The sequence below is a fragment of the Takifugu rubripes genome, chromosome 19, assembly GCF_901000725.2.
Source record: "Takifugu rubripes chromosome 19, fTakRub1.2, whole genome shotgun sequence".
NCBI lineage: Eukaryota > Metazoa > Chordata > Actinopteri > Tetraodontiformes > Tetraodontidae > Takifugu > Takifugu rubripes.
The window spans coordinates 2,209,330-2,228,422 of NC_042303.1; the positions used below are offsets into that span (position 1 = coordinate 2,209,330).

Here is a 19,093-nt window from a genome sequence, read left to right on the forward strand (position 1 = left end):
CCCGTTTGTCGCGTAAACGCCGAATGGTAATTGTGTACCGGCGCCTGTGCTCGTTCTTATTGCCCTAGCCCTTGGGCAACACCTGCAAGTTTGGTCTGCATTGTGGGTTCAGCGTCCTGTCGGGCTTCTGCCGTAACATTTAACCCTTCAGAACTCCTATTCTGGTCCGAGTGGAGTCGACCTGGAGCACCTCAGTCAAGGCCTGGGTCTCCATGGAGATGGACCAGAAGGTCCCAGCAGCATAGAGTCAAGCCAATTGTGACTTTACATTGGCCTGCACACCCTGGCGTGGTATCTTTTATAAGGTTCTACCATAGCCAGCTGGACCTTTGAAAGGAGGTCAACACTAAACGACTCTGCGTGAAGGTAATTTTACACGACTCCTCTTCCTCCCCCGATCAGACATTATGAACGTGTGCATGAAGGTGATGAGACCAGTGATGCTGTCTGATGTAGACGAAAGAAAAGGACAGGAGGCGGAGCTGGAGCTGGAGTTGAAGGTGTTGAGGTTCTCTTTGGGAGTAATAGGATCAAGAACAAGTAAAAACATCTGTGGAAGGATGCTGAGGATGGAACTGCCCGGTAGGAGGCTGAAAAGGAGGCCAAAGGCTGGATATATGGATGAGGTGGGTAGTCGCAAGAGAAGAGGCTGCAGAGGATGCACGTTGGCTTATCACAGGTGACTGAATACCTACATACCTTGCAATTAACAAGTCAACGACAGAAATCCTGATGTTCAGCCCATCACATCCCAATTATCACATCACCTTTGCACCGTTCTTCTCCGTAGCTGTAGTGGTCATACGTGTAAATGGATCCTATGTTGGCTCAGCAGTCTCTAATGGTATGTGCTTTCTCCATTCCAGTTATCAATTCCACTCCATTACTCCATGTATTTATTTATTTATGAATAAAAATCTATACGTTTATAAACTCTAAGCACTATTTTTAACCTTTCTCAGTCCAGCAGATAAGCAAGCAGTGCTAAGATCTCAACGCCTGTTTTACTGCAGTTGGTTGAAGTCTTCTAGTGTCAGGATAAAAATAACTTGGGGAATTCTGTTGTTAAGGAGATCTGACAGGAGAAAGAACAACCGTTAAAAAAGAAACATGTTGACAGGAAATAAGGGGGAACAGACAGGGAGCAACACATCTGTGTAATGTTCTGCACAGACAATAAGAGTGTCCATTGTATCGGTGATTTCATGTATTTTTAAATGATTTTTTTGATTTTAATGTGACTTTAAACATTGATAGACACAGATACAAGGATTATATATGTATATAAAATAGTATTTAGATGTTAATCTAGAGAGAGGAGGGCTAGAGTAGGATCCAGATCTAGAATAGCTGTGAGGTTAGTCTATATTAGTAGAGGCGTCCGAGTTGTTGTTCAGCAGCTGGTTGTCAAGGGGACCAAAAAGAGAAAAAAAGTTTTCCTCTCCTGCATCTTTGCTTCCTTTGTTCTTCCGCGGCTTTAGTTACTGGGCCAGTTGGTGGGAGGAAGTGGGTGTCGTGTAACTAGGCAACACCCTCAGTGGATGGCAGATGATATGCAGCTATATTCAAACCTCTCTTTCTTCAGAAGTGGTGGACGTGGTGGTGGTGGTGGGGTAGCTGCTGAACAAAGCAGGCCTTATTGAGGCTTCTGCTCCTTTTCATGGGAAGACAAATAGTTCAGCTCAAACTACTGAGACTTAAACTTGCAGCAGCAAAGTGTAAGTCTGGGGTAGAGGGTCAGAGGGTCCCACAGTTGCCCACAGTAAAAGGAACATTCTAAAGCTTTGTGTCCTCTCTCCATTCCTCTGTATTCTGAGGACTAGTCCAGGTTCTTTTTTACCTTCTTGTACGATAGTGAATTTCAGGAAAGATGAGCTCAGATATTTAGTGAGATGTGTGGAGTAAAACAACATGCCTGGCTACAAGCTACAGTATACCATGCTGAAAACGGAAATCAAAGAAGCTATATGTTTACACGAGTAGCCAGTTTGATTTCCTTTATAATGGATGAACTTCAAATACGACCAAAGCAACGGACATAATGTGGAGTTTACAATAGAGGCTTTACTAAACCATCAAGCGTCCAACTTTGAAGCTTTCACGTACATTTTCCCCCTCCGATCTGCTCGTGTTCACGTGAATTCTAACCCCGCTGAGCTCCACTGTCAGCTTTGTTTTGGCTTTTGGTAGAGTTGAGTTCTTTCACCTATAAATGTCCTGAAAGCCCGTTTAGAAATGACAAGAAAACAAACTAAAACCTCTTGAGCATTACTACTAAAACACATAAACGATACCACACCTGGACGGATAAATGAATCTGCCTCAAAGAGTTGAGTCATTGTGTTAACATCAGTATTGGAACATTACCCTGGAACATTACCTCAATGTCATTAAGATGTGACATTAAAACTAGTCAGTAACAGTTTATACCACAGACTACTGGCACCTGGTCAAAATATCAGGGCAAGCTTTTACGATCAACTCAGAATAAGAAAAATATAAAACACGGGCCTGTCACAGTCCCGAATCATCTATCTTCTGTATCTCTATCGCTGTAGTCTCAGGTTGAATGTTATTTAACGTTTATTCAAATCGGTTCGCTCGCTGAGACACAGGGTCTAGTCTTCTTGAGAGAAAGCTGCTCCGGACACCTGCGCTAGAGCTCAGCAGGGTGTACCGAAACCCACTGGAGGACCGCCTGCGCAGAGCGTTGGTTCTTTGGGCAAAATGCTCTTGAATTCCTCTTTGCTGGAGGGAGATAAAGAGGTTGGGGAAGGTGATGCGGAGGTCACGGCGGTCGAGGTGGTGAGAGACGGAGAGGAGTCGCCATCGGGGGCGCACTCGTCACAGCAGCAGCAGCAACAGTCCACGAAGGCCTGTCCGAGGGAGCGACACAGGAAGAGCATCAACAAGGGCGTCGCGGCGCACCGGAAGAAAAGCAGGAACTGTCCGATCAGTCCCAGAGCCGGCAGAGCCGGAGTCAGGAGGTCAGCCCTCACGTACTGAGAGACGTACGTCACGACGATGCTGCAGATGCTCTCAGGCGTGTTGCACGCGACGTGCAAAGCAGTGAGAGCCATGACGGTGGAGCGAAGCCGACGCTCTCTCGGCGGCTGCTTTTTCTTTGGGGCGGACGCAGATGAGGACGTGGAGGAGGATCTGCTGTTCACCTTTCTGCCGCTGTCCTTTGGCGGCTGCTGCTGGGCTAGTATGTGCCTCGTCAACAGGTCGCAGGCCAGACTGAAGAGCAGAGGCAAACAGATGTAGCATCCAAAGAACCACCACATGCGGGCCTCGTGGTATGTCAGCACCAGAGAGTAGATACCGTCTGAGAGCTCCACAGATGGCTCACGGACACAAATTTCCACCTTTATCTTTTCTGGCTGAGTCCTTAAGGTGGCAATGAGGGTGCCCCCGAGCTGGTTCTGCTGCATGTATGAGGGGACTGTTGGCAGGCTGACGGTCTCCTGGAGGAGCCTCCAGAGCAGCAGTTCAGGGGCGGCCAGCAGCATGGAGCCCACCCAGATGATGGACAGCTTGGAGATGATGGACTGGCAGGGCTCCACCCTTGGCTTCTGTAGCGCTCTGGGAGCCATGGCGGCATTGAAGCGATCGATACTGAGGGCACAGAGGCTGAAGGTGGTGACGCCAAGAGAGCTAACCTGCAAAGAAATGAAGAAATTAATCGTCAGGGGTGGTACCGCTATGATGGTCAGAGCAGAAGAGAGAGGAAATAAACCTATTTCTCAGACTTTTAGAGATTCATTCTTGTTTATACTTTATTTCCCGCCCTCCACGTGCTCACCTCCAGATACGGCACGAGCCGACAGGACAGGTCTCCCAGCAACCTCCTGACTGAGAGCTCGTGGAACACGACCACCGGCAGGCAGAAGAAGACCACCAAGAAGTCCCAGAGGGCGAGTCCGGCGATGATGCCGTTCCAGGTGGTCTTCAGGTAGATGTTGTGCCACACGATGCACATGAGCGCGAGGTTACCGACGATCCCCGCCGTAAAGAGCAGGAACGCGAGCAGCATGACCGCGTAGGCCCAGTAGGAGCCGTCGGTGACCGGGTACAGCGGGTTGAAGAGCCCGGACCTGGGCTCCGAGGTCCTGTTGTCCGGCCGGGCTGGTGCGTGTCCCTCGGTCCGCGGTGAGCTTTGGTAACCGAGCAGGTCATCGCGGTTCCGCCGGTGTTCGTCGTTCTCCGAAGAGCTCCCGCTTTTGGATCCTCGGACGAATCGTTTCAGGACTTTTGTGCGTTCATCTCCCGGGGAGAGAAAGTCCGTTGTCTCCGCCGGCAGCGTCCCAGCATCCTCGGCCAGCTCAACTTCAGGCTCCGCCACAAACTCCTGGCTGGTGTGGACGAGACGGAGCTCGGAGACGATCAAGAGGAGCAACAAAGACGGACTCATTGTGCCTGTTTGGCAGACTGTGGAGGTCCAGCGGTCAGATCAGGGATCAGCTTCGGCCCCGGGTCCCTGTGGTCCTCATCAGTCCTCTATGTGAGAATGGCTCCGGATGGTCTCTGGTCCAGAGGGTCCTGCGTGTCCCCCATGTGAATGCGCACGTAATGGTCCGAAAACGCTTTATAAATAGAGTTAATCAGTAAATCATGAAATGGGGAAGAAGCGAGTACTTTTTATTATTTAGGATATTACAATTTACTAGATTTTATCCATACAAGTTTAGGAATAAAAATATATGATAACAATAGCAGGAACACTTTATAATCATATGTCGTTATCACATAACTACTTTGTGAGGGTAATACTTAAAGGGGCCACATTCAAATTACTTTTGTATCCGTAGAGTACTTGTTGTAGTCCATTATGTGCCAATTAGTGCACTTTGATGAGGAAATGTCGCATAATTACGCAGCATTGGATTTGTCACGTTTTCCACAGCTCACCGGTGAAGTTATATGGTATATAATGTAGACTTTACACATTTCACACATCGTTGGTTCATGTTTTTAATAGTTTTAATAAAGTTATGTGGAGTTTTTTTTTTTTAAGTCGTCTTCTTGAGACGCTTTCGGTGCGCGATTACCGTAAAGCCGCAGTAAACCGCGCAGTGAAAAAACAAGAGCAAGTGATATGCGCGTTTTACATTTACTGTCCTCACATGTACATTCAGGGGTTAAAATAAGACAAATCCCACATATTTAAAACGCTTTAACATCTAGTTGAGGGAACGGGTGAACCGATATCACCAAAATCAAACCAATGCTGGCAACAAATATATTGAATTACACCAAAAATAGAAACACATTTCATTTATTTACAGTGAAATTGGTGGTTTCACAACGACAATGCAGCTGCGACATATTTACTGAAAATGATTACATTGTTGACAGAAATCCAGTTCCTGACTCCAGAACTTCTGAACGCACAGGAAACTTTAAATAACCGACTTCCCCGTCATCAGCTCTTCTTTGAGAGTCTCAACTTCCTCATGGCCTCCTTGTGTTTCTTGCGATATTCCTGTGGATGTCAGCAAAGAAAGCATCACCAATTAAATTTCAACGCCACACAAGGGCTGTCTCCCTAATCAGGAAGGAATTCTCCCATCAGGGAATTCATCCGTTCACATAATCAAAATATTACCCAGTTTAATTAAAAGTTTGCTGTGAAATGTACAATATTTTCGCACACAAAGCCAATAAAGGTAACTTTTCCGATGACAAAAGTGCTCTTGGCTACGGTGGAAGTGAAACCAGTCCCTACCATTCGGAGCGCGCTCCTCCTCTCCTCCCACTGCTCCTTCTGCTCCTCCAGGTGGGACGAACAGCAGAACATTCTAGGACCTTCTGTTGGAGAAAAAAAGGGTTTGAGCACAACGTTATGACCTGATCCGAGTCCACAGGGAGCTGGAGGGATGTTTTTTTTACCCGTCAGTCTGCTGTCATCCTGGACGAAGAAGAACATCTCTCCCTGCGCCGCCGCCGTTTTCCTGCAAACATCACAGGCAAAACGATGAAATCAAGGCTAACAAGGCAGCGCTAATGGCGTCTCACGTCTCTTCAGGCTGGACGACATTAGCGACTGGAGAATTGTGATAAAACATGGAAGCCTCCCTGTGTGAATAGTCTAAATTCAAAGACACAAGTCTGTCGTGGTCACGCCTGGACTTCCTGCTGAGATTTTCTTACTCTTTGCTTTGCTCCACAGTGCTGATTTGCTCTCCATCATCTTTGGGCACCTCCTCCTCCTCCTCCTCCTCCTCGGAGCTGCTCTCATTGAGTTGCGGGTCATGTTGCCACGGTTGCCGTGTTGCCTTCAGTGCACAGATGCTCTCTATTTTGTACTCTACCAGCAGGGAGACAAATCAATGTAATATGAAGCCAACGGCGGCGTGTAAAGCAGCAAATCTCTCCCGAGGCAGGCGATCGTCGGACCCACCCCCCACCGGGCCTCCCGTTTCTGCATCGTCTCCGAAGAAGGAGAACTGAAATCCAGTGGATTCCTCTGGTGCCACACTGGGATCGGCCGGATGGAGGGACTCCGGAAGCTTTTCCTCCTCCGCCTCCACCTTCTGGTCCCAGTTCATCTTCTCCTCTTCCTCAGGGGTGCCATCTTTCTTCTGACCAAACACAGCCTTCAGGTCACAGGACACGTCGTAGTAAATCTCCTTCGAAACCTCCGGAAGCTTCTCGGCCTCCTCTCTCTTTTTCCTCCGTGCCGACTTGCTGAGGGGAGAAAAGATCAGGTGATTACGGACGATTCTTGCTGACGGATGAAGAGCTTTCCCTTCGACAAAGCGCCACTTTTATCAGGACTTTTGTCTGAAAATTAGAATTCATTTCGACGCATTTTAACTTTGTTTTTCAAGATTAACCCACAGCAACTCTGTAATCTGATTAAAAACCTCCTGGTAGTGGAGTAGTGGACAACTTTTGTGACTATTAACAGACAGAATTGATAGTTTTGGGCTTTTATCGGGGTAAAATCGGTGGAATATTTGTGTCGTTGCCCCAGCAGCCTGGTAGTTTGTGTGCGTGCACCTGTCCTTGTTTGCAGTGGTCCTGGTCTCCAGCGTGGCGTGTTCCTCCCTGGTGGGGTCGTAGTGCAGAGCTGAAACGTCCCTACAGACACACGTGTTTTGTTCGGTTAACGCAACTCTGAAACCACATGAACGAGCACACATCCGCGCACGTGCGGACCCACCTGAATGTCTTGGCTTTGCCAGTTGTGCTGGTGCAGCTTTGCTGGCTGCTGCCCAGGACACTCTGGAGGATGGACAGATTCTTCTTCTTCTCCTCCTCGAGAGTCTCGTCCCCCGCCGTCGTGGCCCCATTTTTCTCTGGATCACAGGTAACAGCTTGATCATTTTAGGTAAAACCAGAAGCAGGGGGAGGTCATACCTCTGTAAGAGGTGTGCTGAGGTGTCGGCACACATGTAGCGCACACTTTTGTTTAAGTCGCTCAACATAGAATGACGTAAAAGCCTTTATGAGAGTTTATGGGAGTCCGCTGTTTTGGGTGATGGAGAGCTCCCCCTGTTGTTCCTGTACAGGTACTGCAAACAAGTCATTAAGGGGGAAGCAGACACACACACCCCCACACCAAAAAAAACCTGCTAGACAAAAAAACCTAGAGTGTCAACAATTTTGTGATGAGTACCAGATCTGAGAACAAAAAAGAGCCTGAGGGCCAACAGTTATTTCAAATAAAACGCCCGTATAGAATACTAAGTAAGCAGGCAGAAGAGGACACCGCACACCAACGGTGGAAGAGCAAAATCCTCACTGAAAAACTGACTATTTTGTGAAAACTTTAAAAAAATAAAACCCACCCAAAACATAAAAGTATTTTTGGACCATATTAGGAGATTATCAGTTGTAGGTGTTACTGTTACTTTTCCTGTCTCAGTTTGCAAATAGATTACATTTGTTGATCTGAGACTGAAACCTAAAAAGCTCAACTTTTTCTGAGGAAGATGACTGCATGTGTGTCTCCTCACATTATATTACATAAACCAGCCAACAACAATATAATGAGAAGGTTTTTTTCTATTCTCCACCTTTCCTGGAAGCGGCAGTCTTTATTATCACCTCACAGTATATTAATAACTAGGAGAAAACCTGCATAAAAAGGTGACATGAGGGTGGTTGTTCCCTTAACGGGAGCTTTCCGAGTTCCCAGCCACTTGAACGCATCACCGAACTGTCTGAACAGCTCATCTTCATGCGTGTTGAAGATGCTGCCACCATGTGGTAAACGGAGGAACTACATGTTGAATTTGGAAGATTTATTGACACCGTTTGCGCTGACAGAACATAAATAAGTCATTTTAGGGCTTTAAGGTGTGGGCCAGACCATAATTGGCATTGGACATGTATGTTTACTCTGGGTTTGGAGTTTTAGATGCAGTATATTCTCTTTATTTGATTGACTGTGGTCACATTTGTGTTCGTTAAAATTTTCGGCCAAAGAGTCAATTTGGTAAATGAAATAATGAACAACGCTTTCACCAAAGTATCAGCATAAGCTGCCCCACCTTTCTCCTCTTCTTTGTCCTCGTCATCCTCCAGGAATCGAGAGTCCATCCGAAAACGTTCATCCGTCCTGAAGCGGGACTGCAGCTCCATCAGCTGAAGAACAAACAAGCAGAATCAGCGGACACCCGTCCAACGTTTCACGCCACGCGTCTTAGCGGTAGCGAGCCTTTGACATCCCATCTAAAACACCTGCTACAATACAACCAAATATGAGGAACATTTGCAAAGACAAAGAGAATAAACTTGGTTTTCTTACCTTGTGTCCAGCTTCGCCTTCAAACTGAGGCCGGATGTTAAACCTGGTGTCATCGCCACTGTCCTCGTCCTCCATGCCTTCAAACAACTGAGGAGCCGATGGCTTCACCTGATCACACACACACACACACACACACAGTTTTACAGCAGGAGGAAGCATCATGGATCCTCTCTGCGACTCAGAAACACTGACGTTGTTATGTCCCGTGGCTGGTGTCTCGTCCTCAGACTGGCTGTCCTCTAACAGCCTCTTCTTTGATGCCGCTGAATTTTTCCCATGATCCTCCTCGTCAGAGTCAAAGATGATGTGTTTTCCTGCTCCTGGTGCTGAAGAGTCCTAATGAAGAAGAATGTCTGTTATGATCGGGCTAATTCCCTTTGCTCCGTCTATAATCAGGGTGGAAACAGATGTGCCTTATTCAAAAAAGAACTGCTCATTCTTCATATTTAAGTGGCCAGCAGCTCTTACGAGGATTATTTTGTGAGACTCGTGAAGAAGCACCTTACACAGAAGACAGTGTTGGAGAAATAAGGCGGGAGTAGGATTTGGTTTACTGTTATAGTAAAATAAAGTCAGAAATCAGGAAGAAAAAAGAAAAAAAGACCATCACTGGGAACATTTGCTTCCTTTTGTGGCTCACCAACTTGGCCAGAGCGCTCTGGATGACCTTCTTGTGTTCTTCAGTAACTTTCTGTCTCTGCTGGATGGCTGCGAGCCTCCTCATGTTGTCCTTCCTCTGTTGCTCCTCATCCTCCTTGAACATTTGGACAGGAGCCCGATTTCCCTCCCCATCCCGTTCCTCCCCCTCCTCTTCACTGTCGTCCTCTTCATCGTCCTCCTCCTCTTCATTGTCCTCCTCCTCTTCACTGTCGTCCTCATCATCCTCATCCTCCTCTTCATGCTCCTCCTCCTCCTCTTCATCCTCCTCCTCCTCACTCGATGAGGCCTTGCTATGATGGGCAGGAGGTGCTACCTTCTCTGGTGTAAGAACAATATTGTCTTCATTTTTGTCTGGAAGTGGTTTTAAGGCTCCTGAAGCATCATCTTCCTCGTCTTCCTCACTGCTCTCTGCATTCTTCTCCGTTTCTCCGTTCCTCTGCACGCCGACAGTCTCACCCATTGTCCTCTGGTCCAGCTGAGGAGCACCAGAGTCCAGCTTTTGGATTTTATTCCCTTCCTCTCCGCCTCCCTCCTCCTCTCTCAGAGCTCTGGTTCCCCGAAAGGGCGGCAGCGTCATTTGCGTGCATGTTTTCTTCGTCATCCTTTTTTCCTTTAGCTCGTCCCTCCTAAAGTCCTCCAGGATTGAAGCGAGGATCTGCTCAGGCGTGGTGCCCTTCTTTGGAACACGTCGCTCCACCTGGAGGGGTGACTCTTCCTCCGATGGGGGGCCGAGGCTGCCTGGAGCTGCGGCCTCAGAGGGCCGCTGCGACTCTTCAGTGAGCTTCTGAAGGTCGGCCAGAGAGATCTTCATGAGGGGGACATTAGAAAACATGGCTTCATAATCAGAATCCGAGCTGGAGGAAGACGATTCCTCATCTTCGTCGTCTATTTCAGAGAGAGGATTCACAACAGGAAGCACAAATGTGGGATTAGTCAGCAATTCACTTAGAAACACTTTGAATTTGAAGCTGAGCGTCAGTGGTGCTGTAAAAATCGAAATCCTTCAGAACTCTACAGTGGCCGAGCGAGCCGGCGAGACCGAGCCGACGGGGTCACACACAACAGACCTCGACTACACAAATAAGGACTCACAAAAGTTGGAAATGACACCCGACTCTTGAAACGTTACCGTTCTCCAGGAGACAGGAGCGAGCAGATTTCACCACGTGGTCCAGTCCCACTACTTCAAAGTCATCTTCGTCCTCCACAGGGTCGGCCACGTCTGCCGTCGGCGGGTTCGGTCTGTGGTTCAACGATTGTTTATGTCAGGAGAGGCGAGCATCGGCAGGACTAAAATCACAGTTCCTCATGATCACGAAATTCTCAGCCCATTGTGAGATGAGAAATGTTTCTTTAAAAACTTCGCAGACACCTGGAATCACTAATCTCTTTCTTTGCTTCACCTCGTTTTTGCCCGACCCCGATCGTTGACTTTGACATCGTCTGTGCAGCTTCTCTTTGGCGCCTGGAAGGGGGGGAACTCGCCACGTCTCTTTCTACTGATGTCACTGTCGCCTCCCTGGAGCTCCCAGGTGAGACCAGTGACGGGCGTGGCCGGCTCCAGGCCCGACTGGTCCAGCCTGCGGATGTTGTGGCTGTATTTGGATGGGTCGTACTTCATGGGGCGAACTTTGATGCCTTTCTGCTGGCTGAGCTGCAGAATGGGGAGGACGCGTCCAAATTTACTGACCACCCAGTTCTGCAGAAGGAGAATGTGAGAGAACAGTGAAGGCCTCCGTCCTCACACGAGGCTTAAAAACAAACAAACAACAGGGTCGCTGCGTTCGCTAAAATCTTTTTAAGAGAATCTAAATGACAGAGGAGTGAACTCAGACAACAGATCCTGGAGCGTTCCACAGGCTACAGTTCTTATAGTGGATGATACCTCGTGCCCTGGTACTTCGGTTCCTGGCACTGCAGCTCTCATGGTGAAGTTCTCCACGCCGGCTCCTCTCAGGGACTCCAGCATCTTCTGCCTCTCGTCTTCAGCAGATGAACGTTTAAGATCCAGTTCTGCTGCAGCCTGTCGCTCTTCAGCCAATCTGACATGTAGAAAAACAAGTATTCACGGGTCAGAATGTACTGAAGTAAGTTCCCCCCCCCTCCCTGGAGCCCGAGAAGCACATAAAGATGACTGCACCTCTGTAGAAAGCTCTCCTTTGCTATTTCTATGCGCAGAGTTCCTCCTTTCCATTTAGACTTGTTCAACACTGAAAAACCTACAGCAGCAACACACAGAACTCTTACAGATCATTTAACGCCAAAGGTGACGTTTTTATTTTTACTATTGCTGTGTGCGGCTCAGCATCCATAATGTAGCTTTAAACCATCACAGTATGATCTGGTTTATGCAGACAACACTGAATTAGGCCTCCTTACATCTCTTTAGGTTGGCATCTGAGATGTTGATGTTAATGTAGCCAAAGGTTTTGTAGGGAACACCTGCAGAAAAACAGTGAAACGATGAATATCTGTAAAAGAGGAGCATCAGAGAACCTGAAACTAACTGTAATTAGACTCAAAAGGCTTGAAACTCAAAACCAGATATGAGCCATGATGGTCATTTAATGGATTTTACAAAGCTTACACTTAATTCAGCAGTTAGTGATATTGCATGCAAATTATTCTTTTTTTTTTTTGGTCACCAGCATAATATGATGTTATTGAATTCCCAACCTTCTGTGTCCCTTCGAATTCGCAGCTCCACATCTTCCACATCTCCGAACTTTCCAAATCGATCTTTCAGATCCTTCTGCGTGACAGTGTGGCTTAACCCCCCCACGTACAGTCGCTGCATCACTCCACAACCAGCAAGATTCTGTCCCTGAACAAACGATTGATGACATCAGTCTTAAAACACCCAGCCACTTCTTTTCACATCATGCAGTTGCAGTCAGACGTACATGGCAGCATTCATGACTACGAGGGGCTAAAAAGCAAGAAGCTTTGGGAATCCTGTTGTTGTTGCGACACTTTACAGGACAACAAAAATAATACCCGCAGAGTCCTTGTTCGTAAGAGTCAGCCCAGAGCACTAATAACACGTAGTACTGTTAGTGCAAATGTATATTTTGATAACTCCCCCAGTACTGCTAAAGACTAGCATGGTTATGATAATATATATAACATATCAACTGTTGCCTTGACGTTGAGATTTACACTCAGACAGTCCAGAGAGAGTTCGATACATATGGATTTATTAAAGTCCTGATTGAGGCTGCATTAGTTCCAACCGGCACTATGGATGTTAAATTAAATTACGAGTGGTAAGGCCATTCATGATCCTGCTGTCATTGCAAAAACTGACAGGGGAAAAGATGTAAAGCAACAGGACCATTCGATGTTTTGATGTTTTTAATGTGTTCAGCCACAGTACAGACACTTTCATTAATTATTCACATACGGAGCTGCACATCATGACGTCAAAGCAGGCGAAACTATCAACTAATGTACAGAAAACATACCAATACGAAGTTAGAGATTTGATTTCTGGCAAGAAAGACAACTACCTACCTCACGTGTTCCTATGAGGTGTCACTTTTTAATCTGTCCGGGGTTGCATTCCGGCCGACTTTTCTTTCCGCAGTTGTTTCCACGCACGCGAAACGTTCCTCGAGTCATTCCTCAAACTTTAATTAATCGACAAAATTTAAACTAACCCATACCATAATACATTGATTAGATTTGAAATATATTCTTATATTTTGTGTTAAGTTATGATGGCTGAAAAAGATCAACATTAAAGATTCTGTATAGGCTTTCACAGTTCTCCTATTGGACATTATAATATATTTACCAACCAGAGCTCAGTGTCACCTTGAGAATCTTTAAACATTTTCTATACAATATTTATGGTAAATATTTATACCCAAAAAGAGGCACAGTCCCGAGCGCGACACAAACTTTACACCGTACACCCCCGCAAAACATGAGAAGTGGTTCAGTCCGCAGCCCGCGATTATCCAAAAGGGCGTCGTAAACATTCGAACTACAGCGAGTAAGTGACGCCAATTTACTGATTATTTATAAATGTGCTCCATTAAAACAACCAGAACATTTCACTGTTGACTACTGTAAACTCATTCGATTGTCGATTGCGTGTTTTAGCAGTTTTCGCCGTCAGAGACTTTCGTAAAGTTTGCAAGTAGGATTATTAAAACAAGTTTCTGCAGCATTAAAACAAGATAACGCTATCTGGCGGTGAAACTGTCACACCTGGGTATTATTCTTTAGAGACAGGACGGGAAGGTTTATTTTGTGAGTAGGCAAAGTAAGAAATGTTGATCTATTGGAATTCATTTTCACCAGGATCTACTCATTTGTACTTGTGTCCTAAAGCTGCGGATGAAATCTCAACTCTGTCACTGGCTTCTTGTCATCAGTTGCTCATAACATTCAGAGTAGACTTAAGGATAAATCTTCACAAGTTTGTTGCGAATTTTGACTGCATCTTGGTGTTCTATGCTTATTTTTTGCATTTGCTTAACCGAACAGATGATGAATGAGGAGAAGATGGAGGATGTGAGGATGCTGGAGGCTCAAATCCAGCACCTCCAGACTGAAGTTTCAGCGTTGCAGGACCAGCTGCAGGACCAACAAAAGAACATGGCGTTCAACCTCGGAGATCAAATGCAGACAGCCATGTCAGTTTTACTATTCCTTTCAGTCTTTTAGACTTCACTTAAATTGGTCCTACTCCTAATTCTTGCAAAAACGCCGGTTTTAACCTTTTACAGATTACTTCTAGAAGCAGACGAAGAGGAGAAGGAAGAGTTTGTTTTGAAACTAAAGGAGGAGGTAGAAGAGCTGAGAAAGACTCTTAGATGGCAGGCTGAAATCAATGGCATCAGCATGAAAAGCTGCAAGATCAAGACTCTCCAAAGCAGTAAGATCCCACATGTCTCTGTTCTTTATAGATCGATTGGCTAATGTCTGCCTCAGCAAGGTCACAAGTACATTACTCATTTAAAATATACATTATATTACAATTGTTTACCCCAATCTCACCAAATCCTAACATGTCTTTGTGTGCTAGGTGGCAGTAAACAGGTCCAGCATCTGTTTATAGCAGGCCATTGTGGCGACATGGACTTTCAGATGGAGTTCTGGCTCTCTGAGATCAAGGTAGAGTCACTTCCAAGTGCACTGGATGACAGGATCTCTGCATCACTATACTCCTGGCGAGAAGAACCCAACCGATTAACCTTAGTTGGTCCCTTGTGTTAGTTCTTGAAAAGGAATATTTCCGATTTACTCATGAAAACTCAGCAGCAGGCTAGCATAGTTCCATACTAGGTGTCAGTCTAGTCATCTGCCACATACCGTTGGCCAAGGATGTCAGAGGACGCTTGGCCAAAACACAACCAGTGCACTAGCTAAGAAAGCTACCATCTTGCAGAACAGACTGCAGCCGCTGTCGCCAGCAGAGAGCAACAGAGGTCCACATTCAGTGGTTGTCTCCCAAGTCCACTCAGATTTGGTTGCAGCAGCTGTCCAACAGGCCGATCTGCTCAAGTATCAGAGTAAACTGCTTTAGAGGTAGCAGATCATTTATTATATGGCTTTTGTTGTAACTGATGTTGTCCGTCAGAAGAACGCACATCTGCCCCACTGCTGCTCCCTGCAGGTAGCACGCTATTCCAACGTTTCTCAGGAGCGTCCAGGAGAAAGGGGTTAACGAGTTTTCCCTCCTCAAGACATAATGAAAAGTTTCATCTCAAGGCTGTGACGTTAAAGCGGCAACAAGGAGGAAGGAAGCGCAGATGAAAAACCTGACCAGTGAAAACATTAAAATAGGAATGAGGCTGGGAAGAGAGCTCCTTATCTCCCTTGTAATCTGTTTGAGCTTCAGTGTTTGAACAGTTCTGTCTTGGGTTTCCTCTGACAGCTGCTCATAAGTGGCCCGTCACAAAGTATCTCAGCTACACTGGTCGCTAGTCCGGCATAAGTTGACATCTTGGTGATGTGAAGAACGATATCAGAGCCGTAGAGGTCTCCAGGATGTTTTAATGTTCCTTAAAAGTCTGTCTTTTGCAGGAGGCTCAGGGGTCAAAGAGGATGATCAGTAACCTGAATGTTGTGATGGATGCCTTCGACCTGCGCAGCTTTAGCAGCCTCCTATCTGGGTAAGAGCAACTACTAACATTCAGCTGGCCTGGATCACATTGGGCCTCAACTGGGCTCAGCTGTCTTGCAGACAAGTTCATAAATTATCCTTGAGATCTGGTGCTGATTAAAGCCTCAATGTTTCTTACATCACCGCTGGGCCCCAGCTGATGTTTAAAAAAAGTCATTTTTTCTCCATCCGACGCCAACTGAAATTCGAATAGATCTGAAAATAATAGAATTTCATGGCCACACTTTGCCGTATCTGCATCTGTGCCGCGTCTGTGCCGTCGTCACATCTTATGCAGCAGAGGGTTCTTGCCAATGGCTGGTTTAGGGATGGAGAACAACGACCTCAGTCAGGAATAAAACCAACTCGAATTTTCCAACATTACTGTAAGATCAAGTTGTCCAGCTGGAAACTTTCTGGAGAAGCTTCAGATAAAATTCAGATTGAGTCAATAAAACTGACTTTACATATCTGTGATAGCCTCGTTGTCAGCCAAGGACTGTTAAAATTAGGACCGCAAAGATCAGAACTGGAAGAATAATTTGTGTTTACAACCCAGAATAGAATCTAGTAAAAAAAAAACATCTGTGGATTGATTAAAGTGGCCATCAGATTAGCATGAGTTGGTGCTTTGGGAGTGATCTGTTGACACTGTGGAGCAAAGACCAGTTAGATTTGTTGATTTAACTTTATTGGAGGGCGACGTCGTTATCGCTCGCTCTGAGGCGTGAACGCGGCTGTCGCTCCTTCCTGGCTACGTTTTAACGCCGGCTCATTTGCGTGACCCATCGTAAAAAAAACTAAAGTTCTGTTTGTAGCTCTGCTAGGTGATGTTTACGAACTTTCCTTGTCAAGACGCTTCAAAATATCTGGAACAAATTTGACTCGTTGAGTTTAAGTCCAGAAGATCAGGATTTGAACAAACAAAAGAGAATTTCAGGAAAACCTTTAATAGAATTTGCTATTATTACAAATAGATGTTAATGGATTCCATATGTGCTGCATGTTTGTATAATAAAAAGCTTGATGGAATAACGTGGGTCTAATTAACGGAGTGAGATTTCAACATTCAGTGGTCAGTGATTCATCCAAAAATATTCATCCCAGAAGCGAGGCGCACTTTTAAAGACCAACTGACCAACTCACCTTGTTTTCTCAAAGAATTAAGTCACATCTTTGTCAGTGTTCTGCAGTTGGATTAAAATAGATTATCACTTTAAAATAAATCAGAACAGAACAGTAACTGGCTCATCGTCCGTGTGTAAAATGAGCATAAACGAGAGCCGCATGTCATATTCTACCTAGAGCATCAGAACAGGACCCAAACATAAAAACGTTAGCATCGTTAGCATCTCACCTGGTTCTGGTTAAGTTTAATGTTGTCATGTAAATATAGCTATTAACGACTATCAGACGTGTCTGAATGCAGGACTGAAACCGCATTTGGTCGGTCCAGAGTTATCAAACCAGAATCAGTCCGACATTTTTGGTCGAGCTCCATCTCGGAGAGCATGTTTCCATCCGCGAGACATCTGGAAAAAGTCGACAGGCTGCTCTCGAGCCGCGGGTCTCTGGGAAATCCCTCCGCGGATTGCGATGTCCCCAAAAATAAAGATTTATCCACGCAGACAGAGCCAGAACTCAACAATTCACTAATTCGTTTTGAATCTCCTGATGTGTGTGTGAAGAGGCGCTTCTGGTGACACAACTCCTGTGGTTGTTGTGCAATTGCTCGCTATTCTAAAGGAACATGTTTCAAACCTCACTGCAATGCTGATCAATAAACGTTACCCTTTAACAATCAACCGATTCCACTTTCATTCCAGAATGGAAGAGGACTGGAATCTTCTTCTCTTCTTCAGGACCCTCAGGACCTTCTCCAACAGATGTGATGAGCGGCGCCAAACCTTCCAGCACTTCCAGGTAGATCCAAACAATCCTCCTCCGCAGCACTGCGTTCATTACCAGGGAACATAAGTCAGCCTAGTCGTTTACGTTTGTGTTTGTGACACACATAGTTTTGGGTTAGGGTGAGAGGGGAGCATTTAGCCTCACCATTACACCCCGCTGAGATCCCATCAGTCAACAGTGGAATTGGTTACCTTGAGCACCTTTCTGACCAGGTGCACCGGTTTGCCTCCTGGGTTCTGAAGTTGCATCAGATGGTTGCAAAATGTTTCCCCTTATTTTACGAGAGCATTTTACGGGAATGTTTTCACCATCATGCAGCAGCCTTAGATCAATAACTACTGGGTTGATTGTGGGTTGGGATTTTCTGTGTAGGCCCTGCACGTCCTCCCCATGGATGGATGGAAGGATGAGTGGGTGGGTGGATGGATGGGTGAGTGGGTGGGTGGATGGATGAGTGGGTGGATGGATGGGTGGGTGAGTGGAGTGGATGGATGGATGGATGGATGGGTGGGTGAGTGAGTGGATGGATTGGTCAATGGGTGGATGGATGGGTGGGTGGATGGATGGATGGGTGGTGAGTGGATGGATTGGTCAATGGGTGGATGGATGGGTGGGTGGATGGATGGATGGGTGGGTGGATGGATGGATGAATGGGTGGATGGATGGATGGGTGGGTGGGTGGATGATGGACGGGTGGATGGATGGATGAATGGGTGGGTGGATGGATGGGTGGATGGATGGATAGATGGGTGGATGGATGGATGGGTGGGTGGGTGGATGATGGACGGGTGGATGGATGGATGGATGGATGGATGGATAGATGGATGGATGGATGAATGGGTGGGTGGATGGATGGGTGGATGGATGGATAGATGGGTGGATGGATGAATGGATGGGTGGGTGGATGGATGGGTGGGTGGATGGATGGATGGGTGGGTGGATGGATGGATGAATGGATGGATGGATGGGTGGGTGGATGGATGGATGGATGGATGGATGTCCTTTTAAAAAACTAAACGAAGAAGAGAACCAGTGCAAACTCACTGCTTTTTTTTCCGTACTCTGGACGACGTTATTCAGATTTTACACAAAGGAAATTTGTGTTTGGTTAATTCTTTGGTTTCTGAGGTGTGCTGATCACTTCTAGACCTTTGGAGAGCCTTGTTGGATCAGCAGCACCCATGAGAACTTTGCCAACTCTCCCAGGTTCTGCCAGTCAGCAGCCATATGTTCCATGATAAGGCCCGGCTCCAGGGTGACGGTGTGAGATGGCACCATCCTCATTTTTAAAGCAAGGCTTGTCATCGTTGGAGGTGGTCTTGGTGCAGCCAGGTACTGAGGTGGGATCCTGCTGCCTGGGACGGTCCCATATCGTCGCACCTGCCAGCAGTCCTGACCTTAACTCCATCGAGCTCTTGTAAAATGAGCTTCGTCAGGCTCCAACACAATCGCACCGGCTGACTGGTGACAAACACTGGTAAAAAATTGGGGCGCCGTTCCTCAACAGTCAGTAGTTCTGCATGGCGCGTTAAAAACCAAATTATTTCCCCAGTCTGACCATCACTGGACAACGCAAAGACATGTACGTACAGTACCTGTTAGTCCCACTGATATGGGTGCTCGCCCTATCCCTAGCGTTAAACTAGACA

General features: G+C 46.4%; 3 protein-coding genes across 5 annotated transcripts in view; 1 reads left to right on the forward strand and 2 right to left on the reverse strand.

Annotated features, from left to right (window-relative positions):
• Positions 1–2,471: 2,471 nt before the first annotated feature.
• On the reverse strand, positions 2,472–4,414 carry gpr37l1a (G protein-coupled receptor 37 like 1a). The gene is made up of 2 exons (XM_003973015.2): positions 3,806–4,414; positions 2,472–3,662 (listed from the first exon to the last, which is right to left on the reverse strand). The coding sequence occupies exons 1-2, from the start codon at positions 4,412–4,414 to the stop codon at positions 2,664–2,666; spliced, it is 1,608 nt and encodes a 535-aa protein (XP_003973064.1). The 3' UTR covers positions 2,472–2,663.
• An 848-nt stretch (positions 4,415–5,262) lies between these two features.
• Positions 5,263–13,050, reverse strand: LOC115246483 (nucleolar protein 8-like). 2 transcript variants are annotated; one of them, XM_029826250.1, is made up of 18 exons: positions 12,932–13,050; positions 12,095–12,242; positions 11,798–11,860; positions 11,559–11,637; positions 11,304–11,460; positions 10,822–11,117; positions 10,548–10,660; positions 9,399–10,303; positions 8,951–9,094; positions 8,759–8,866; positions 8,502–8,595; positions 7,169–7,304; positions 7,006–7,086; positions 6,404–6,690; positions 6,154–6,310; positions 5,893–5,954; positions 5,729–5,811; positions 5,263–5,485 (listed from the first exon to the last, which is right to left on the reverse strand). In XM_029826250.1, exons 2-18 carry the CDS (start codon positions 12,213–12,215, stop codon positions 5,426–5,428), a joined length of 2,946 nt encoding a protein of 981 aa, XP_029682110.1. In that variant the 5' UTR covers positions 12,216–12,242; positions 12,932–13,050; the 3' UTR covers positions 5,263–5,425. The 2 variants fall into 2 exon arrangements, with proteins under 2 accessions (XP_029682110.1, XP_029682109.1); XM_029826249.1 differs by having other exon boundaries at positions 5,729–5,814.
• A 209-nt stretch (positions 13,051–13,259) lies between these two features.
• Positions 13,260–19,093, forward strand: part of cenpp (centromere protein P) — a 46,561-nt gene continuing 40,727 nt past the window's right edge. For both annotated transcript variants that reach the window (XM_011613564.2, XM_029826256.1), the window contains exons 1-6: positions 13,260–13,415; positions 13,913–14,061; positions 14,155–14,303; positions 14,454–14,542; positions 15,455–15,543; positions 17,360–17,456. In XM_011613564.2, the coding sequence (XP_011611866.1) occupies positions 13,913–14,061; positions 14,155–14,303; positions 14,454–14,542; positions 15,455–15,543; positions 17,360–17,456 (573 nt within the window). In that variant the 5' untranslated portion in view covers positions 13,260–13,415. The remainder of the gene's footprint in view (positions 13,416–13,912; positions 14,062–14,154; positions 14,304–14,453; positions 14,543–15,454; positions 15,544–17,359; positions 17,457–19,093) is intronic.

Coding starts and splice junctions, on each gene's coding strand:
- gpr37l1a (XM_003973015.2), bottom strand. CDS start 4,414: ATGAGTCCGTCTTTGTTGCTCCTCTTGATCGTCTCCGAGCTCCGTCTC. Junction 3,663..3,805: donor GGCTCGTGCCGTATCTGGAG/GTGAGCACGTGG, acceptor ATTTCTTTGCAG/GTTAGCTCTCTTGGCGTCAC.
- LOC115246483 (XM_029826249.1), bottom strand. CDS start 12,215: ATGCAGCGACTGTACGTGGGGGGGTTAAGCCACACTGTCACGCAGAAG. Junction 10,661..10,821: donor CGGGGTCGGGCAAAAACGAG/GTGAAGCAAAGA, acceptor GTTGAACCACAG/ACCGAACCCGCCGACGGCAG. Junction 5,955..6,153: donor ACTGTGGAGCAAAGCAAAGA/GTAAGAAAATCT, acceptor TGATGTTTGCAG/GAAAACGGCGGCGGCGCAGG.